Source organism: Antennarius striatus, chromosome 7 (genome assembly GCF_040054535.1).
Source record: "Antennarius striatus isolate MH-2024 chromosome 7, ASM4005453v1, whole genome shotgun sequence".
In the NCBI taxonomy this organism is placed as follows: Eukaryota; Metazoa; Chordata; class Actinopteri; order Lophiiformes; family Antennariidae; genus Antennarius; species Antennarius striatus.
The window spans coordinates 25665178-25671064 of NC_090782.1; the positions used below are offsets into that span (position 1 = coordinate 25665178).

General features: G+C 48.9%; 1 protein-coding gene across 4 annotated transcripts; it reads right to left on the reverse strand.

Annotated features, from left to right (window-relative positions):
* Window positions 1–402: 402 nt before the first annotated feature.
* On the reverse strand, window positions 403–5651 carry LOC137599016 (thiamine transporter 1-like). 4 transcript variants are annotated; one of them, XM_068319644.1, is made up of 6 exons: window positions 5362–5651; window positions 3727–4048; window positions 3310–3597; window positions 1168–1360; window positions 952–1093; window positions 403–876 (listed from the first exon to the last, which is right to left on the reverse strand). In XM_068319644.1, exons 1-6 carry the CDS (start codon window positions 5635–5637, stop codon window positions 730–732), a joined length of 1368 nt encoding a protein of 455 aa, XP_068175745.1. In that variant the 5' UTR covers window positions 5638–5651; the 3' UTR covers window positions 403–729. The 4 variants fall into 4 exon arrangements, with proteins under 4 accessions (XP_068175745.1, XP_068175744.1, XP_068175743.1 ...); XM_068319643.1 differs by having other exon boundaries at window positions 3310–4048; window positions 5458–5651; XM_068319642.1 differs by having other exon boundaries at window positions 3310–4048.
* Window positions 5652–5887: the final 236 nt, after the last annotated feature.

Here is a 5887-nt window from a genome sequence, read left to right on the forward strand (position 1 = left end):
CCAGAACTAGAGACACAGACAAGGATCAACATGAGCTGTGGACACAGAGGTAGAAAACCATCTGGAGAGAGAACCCGACTTAAAAAGCCTCAGGCTAATCGGCCTGATGGAGTACAGGTGTGGAGATGGACAACAGGTGTGGAGACGAGGCTCTGCCCACACGTTTGGCCACGCCCCCGCATCAAACCGTGACAGGATTACAGCTGAACAATGAAAAGGTGTAGAGGAAACACTTTGTGATGTCATCACGGCTCACTGTGATGTCATCATGTTTTCATTTAAAACGGATTCAAAATGTTTTTGAGCCTCACATCCTGAAAGGATCAATCAGTTCCTCTCATTATTCATTATTATATTAATAAGATTTATTTCTTATATCTATTCTAAAAACACTTGTGTGGTCCTCAGTTTTTATTGCTTTTGTCATCTCATTCCTTTTTTATTGATCCATCTTTTATTACATTTGTGACATCATTGATATGCAAAATGCTCGATCAATAAAGTTTGATTTGGTATCTACAGCTGCCAGAGGTGGTGTGTACTTGTTACATACTGTGGGTGTATTGCCCTCTTGTGGCCACACTGGCAAACTGCATGTTGACCCTGTGAGCCACAGCACGTCTGCAGTATTGATCCGTGTGATCCAGATATTGATCGGTAAATCACTCGTGAACATGTGGACGAACGCGCCTGAGGGCGGGGCAGGTCACTGCGTCCTCTGGCGGCGCCTCAGAGGTGTGAAACCTGCTCCGGTAGGCGGGTGGTTCTCTCCGCCCCGTGATCTCCAACACGCCACTTCACACGGAGCACAGAGTACACGCCTCTGATGGCGAACAGCAGGGAAACGGCGGCGAAGAACGACGAGTAGATGAAAAACTGGAGGGAGGAAGAGGAGGACGTTGTTACGGGTCAAAGGTCACACGTGCTTCCTGCTGAATCCTCCTCCAGTACCTGTGAGGTGATGCTGAGCTCCACAGACGTGTTGTTGATGACGATGGCGGTGAGGACGCTCTGCAGGACGCTGCCCACCAGACTGTTGACGCCGAACACCAGCGCGTAGCGCCGCCGCGGCAGCGTCCGGGCGATCTGAAAACTGGGACGCGTTGACGTTTTACGTCTGAACAGATTCACACGTCGAATTCCTCATCAGGGGGGAGGAGGTCTTACGAGCAGATGGCGGTGAGCGGCATGTAGAGCGTTTTGAAGAGGAAGAAACACGCGTAGCTGACCCCCACGCTGCCGGTCCAGTCCATCAGGAATAACGCCACCGCCAGCAGGAACGTGGAGCCCCCCAGGACCAGCTCCCCCCACGTGGACCACTCCAGGGAGACGTGTCCCACGGCCACGGTGCCTGCAGCCCCTGGGGGAGAACGTTTCAAAGAAAGCCTGTGATTCCTCCTGTCAGCCACTAGGGGGCAGCCGTGTCTCTTTTCCTCCTCCCTGCATCACCTCTTTGTAATCAGTGTAAATAAAAGGGGGGTTAAGCCTGAGTGAAGGACCCCTGAGACGGGACGCCCCCCACCCTCCACTCTAGAGGGGGGGTTAAGTTCTTCCTGTTATCCACCGGTAGCCAATGATCAGTCCGACATGGAACCGCGTTGTTCTATTGGCCGGTCTGTGTATTTAACACCATCTAAATCAATCCCTCCACTCTGGTTAGTAGTGGGGGGGGGGTCAAACGTAGACGGAACAATTAGAGCGGCTCCATCCGGGGGGTGGGGGGTCATCCCCACTGAGCGAGAGTCGATCGATGGCGGTGCTGTGCTCAGCCGCCGCTCAGGCCCCCGTTTAATTGGATTAGAGTTTGCATTGAAGCTTTTATGGTCTAATAACAGGTGTGGGGGCTGCATGTGGGTCGGGTAGGCCTTCAATGTGACCGCGTTGGACCTGCCCCACCTGAGGACGGGGGTGTAATTAAAGCTTCAGAACTCAAACAGTCCAACTCGTGCTTGTTTTTGTGCATCTTCATTCTGAGCAGCTCCTAAAACAAATCTGACGTCCTGCTGTGGAAACCGTCGATCATCCTGACTCCTGCCAGGTTCCTGTGTGCTGCTGGTCCATATTGCAGATATTTTCTTCCTCCGCAGGGAAGTGTGGAGCACAGGAAGTAGAATCGTTGGGGAGATATCCGACACGGACCCTACAGCCTGACTGCGTGTCTGGACGAAGCATTTACAGCTGCGTCTGCTTCACGCAGAGTAATTGCCTTTGGTTTCTGGGGAATACAGGAATGTATCGGTGCTATAATCAATAAAAGTGCATCGACTGGACGGCAGCAGCTGCTGCAGCCATCTGGGGATGAGAGCAGGCAATTAAATGGTCTAATTAATGCTGCTACCATTGTCTGGGGGGGGGAGTAAAACAGGGATTGTTTGCTATCTTTCTATTATTTTTATAGGAAGTGTACGACAGCCGTGGAAAAAGGGTTGCGACCATTTGTTCAGCGGAGTTCAGATCAATACGTATTGGATTTTATTTTATTCACTACCCAGATGTGAAGAATCCGAGCGTCAGGAAGAGGAGGAGGAATGTTTTCAGCATCTAACACTAAATTATAATTCACTATGTCCAGTTCCTTTTCATTAGGTTATCAACAAATTAATTCAAGTTAAGTATTAATTCAGTGATTTCTATTTAATTTATTCGAAATGCTTCAGTTTTAATTCTTACATTTCAGGTGTTTTCTGTGATTCTTTACACCTTTTGCTCATTTCAGTCAGTTATCGGTGCTTTCAGGGGAAGTTGATTCTCCTTCGTTAAAGCTGCTTTTGTTCGTATGAACAGTGCTTTACTAACAGACTGAAACATCCTGTGACACCCCTGAATTCAACGTTTCACCCTGACTGACACATGTTTGCGCCTCTGGCTTCCTGAAAATGTTGCTTTTTGTTTTGTGATTGTATCTCCTCAGGTTTCAGAGATGTGTACCTAAAAAGCTTTAAAAGTGAACATTTGACCTTGACCTAGTTTAAGGTCAAGGTTGTGATCTAATTTTCATCCCCTTGCCCCCCTGAATGTAACGCCTTTTGTTTTGTCTTTCTATCTGATCCGGTTCCTGAGATATGTGCAAAGAAATGTACAAAAGTTGAAATTTGACCTTTTCTCAAGGTCAAGGTCGTCATCTCCTCTTCCTCCCTGTGATGCCTGAGTCATGTGCTTTTTCTTTCATCGTCTGTCTGCAGCGGGTGTGAAGACATTTGGTGGACGGACTGACGAACACACATCACCGTTTTGAGGCGGGATTAAATAAAGTTTGATTGAACACAGACGCTGACAGAAGACACGTGTGATTGGTCGATCTTTAGTCACCCGTCAGCGTGCTGATGGCGTCCACGCCTCCGTTGTAGGCGCTGGCGTTGTGAGGCTGGATGTGGGCCCAGAGCACCTGGACGTAACCCACCACCTGGTAGAAGCCACACCTCCCCGTCGCCGCCCACACGCAGAAGAAGACCACGCCCACGGAGGAGTAACACTCCTGACAGTCCGACGCCAGCCTTCTCATCGTCGTCTTCACGCTTTGAACCCAGGTGGGAACCGTCCAGCGTTCAGAGGTCTGGGTGCCCCCACCTGACGCCCCCTGCTGGGCTGGAGGTGCTCCTGCAGGAAATAGACCAGACTTGGGCATGGGGAGGAAACAGGAAGTGATGAGCGCCACAGAGAGAAAGACGAGAGTGAGGAAGGCCAACCAGAGCAGGGACACCCCCCCCAGCGACACCAGCAGCTGACCGAGCAGCGACCCCACGGCGTTGCCCAACAGGACGGCGCCTTTGACGTAGCTGGTCGCTCTCTGGTAGTAACCGGGCGGCACCAGGGTGTAAATGTAGGAGAAGTAGGCCACGTCTGTAGCCATGGCGACGCTGTAGAAGAAGAACGCCGCCTGAGCCGAACGCACCCCCGAGCCCAGGATCAGCAGCAGGAACGCCGTGACGCAGGTGAGCCCCTGCAGGACGATGGCGGGTTTGTACCGGAGGGCGTCCGTCAGCAGCAGGACGGGGGCGAGCAGGACCAGGCTGGAGTAGGTCCACACGGGGAACACCTGTCGGGTCACCTGCAGGGGGCGACACACCCGCTTTAACATCAGTCCGTTTACCTGACATTACTTCCTGTGACGCCACAGACTCTCATCCTTTTTCATTCTTATATACGTGTCAAACTCAGGGCCCGGGGGCCAAATGTGGCCCTTCACATCATTTAATGTGGCCCCTTAAAAGGTCAGAATGTCTAAGAATACACAGGTCAAAAGTGTGCTTTGATCAAAACTACATTTCCCACAATGCAGTAGTTCAGCCCATCTTAACTCTGACTAAACGTAGTGAACAAAGTTAACGTCCTAACTTGTGTCTGATGTTATTTTTCCTTATTGATTGATAGTTTGATCCTTGATTGATGGAGTTCTGTGGGTTTAATAACCTGACAAATGAAAAGGATTTATGTTAGAACAGAGAAACAAACAAACATGTTTTTTCTGTCTAACTGTAATGTTTGGAACTAGAATCAGTCAGAAATTCAGTTATTTAACATTAAGGAGTAGTTACATTTAGTTACATTACACTGAGTTACATTTAGTTACATTTATTAGTTACATTAAGGAGTAGTTACATTTAGTTACATTACACTGAGTTACATTTAGTTACATTTATTAGTTACATTAAGGAGTAGTTACATTTAGTTACATTACACTGAGTTACATTTAGTTACATTTATTAGTTACATTAAGGAGTAGTTACATTTAGTTACATTACACTGAGTTACATTTAGTTACATTTATTAGTTACATTAAGGAGTAGTTACATTTAGTTACATTACACTGAGTTACATTTAGTTACATTTATTAGTTACATTAAGGAGTAGTTACATTTAGTTACATTACACTGAGTTACATTTAGTTACATTTATTAGTTACATTAAGGAGTAGTTACATTTAGTTACATTACACTGAGTTACATTTAGTTACATTTATTAGTTACATTAAGGAGTAGTTACATTTAGTTACATTACACTGAGTTACATTTAGTTACATTTATCAGTTACATTAAGGAGTAGTTACATTTAGTTACATTTATTAGTTACATTATTAGTTACTTTTGTCCTGTTTGGGTTTCCGTCTGTTGGCATGGATACCAGAGCTCTTAGAGATGAAGAGTCACATTAAAGTGATTCCAGTTGGCGCCGAGTGGCGCCAGCGTTAAACCTCAAACCGCGCCACGAGCCAAAGCCCATGTCTGTCATAACAGCTGCAGCCGGCGGCGGCTAGCGGGGCGTTGGCGTTTGTTTTACCTCTGGGCTCCTGATAGCGTCTCCTCACAGGTCAGAAGAAGGACAGAATGTCGGCGGTTTCCTGCTCAGACGTCTACGACTCACCGGTGGGGTCATGAAGAAGGTCAAACGAAGTCCTCTAGTCCTCATCCATGCAAAATCTGTGATTCTAACCACACCCATGAAGGATCCAACCCTCACCTGTCTGGTGGTGAGGTTCTTGTCGCCCCCGGTGAGGAACTCTGTCAGGAACGGCTCGATGGGCCTCACGGTGGAGCAGAAGCCGTAGAGGCAGAGCAGCGCCGTGGGGCCCACCCACCCGGCGCAGGGGGGGACGTCCCGTCCGGTCGGGCGAGGCCCGTCGCTCCAGCAGGGAAACATCGCTCCTCTGTGGGTCCCTGGGGACGCGTCGGCGCGTCCAGCGGCGGGGGGTGGGGGTGGGGGCGGTCTAATTCAGGCGCTTTAATCTGGTGAGATATGAGATAAGGTGAGACGCAAACACAGTCACCTGCTGCCGGTGGGGAGACTAATGTGAGGCTGGGAGTGGATTTACATTAAGATGAAATATGAGGTGGAGGGGCCCCGGGGCCCCAGAGGGTTATAATACCCCCCCCCCCCAATCTTTAGACAA

Bases quoted from the DNA above. Each gene is read 5' to 3' on its own strand.
- LOC137599016 (XM_068319642.1), bottom strand. From the start codon at position 5,637: ATGTTTCCCTGCTGGAGCGACGGGCCTCGCCCGACCGGACGGGACGTC. The intron at 1,361-3,309 runs GTGACTAAAGAT...GTTCTCCCCCAG, and splicing joins CGCCATCAGCACGCTGACGG to GGGCTGCAGGCACCGTGGCC. The intron at 1,094-1,167 runs GTAAGACCTCCT...AACGCGTCCCAG, and splicing joins CCGCTCACCGCCATCTGCTC to TTTTCAGATCGCCCGGACGC.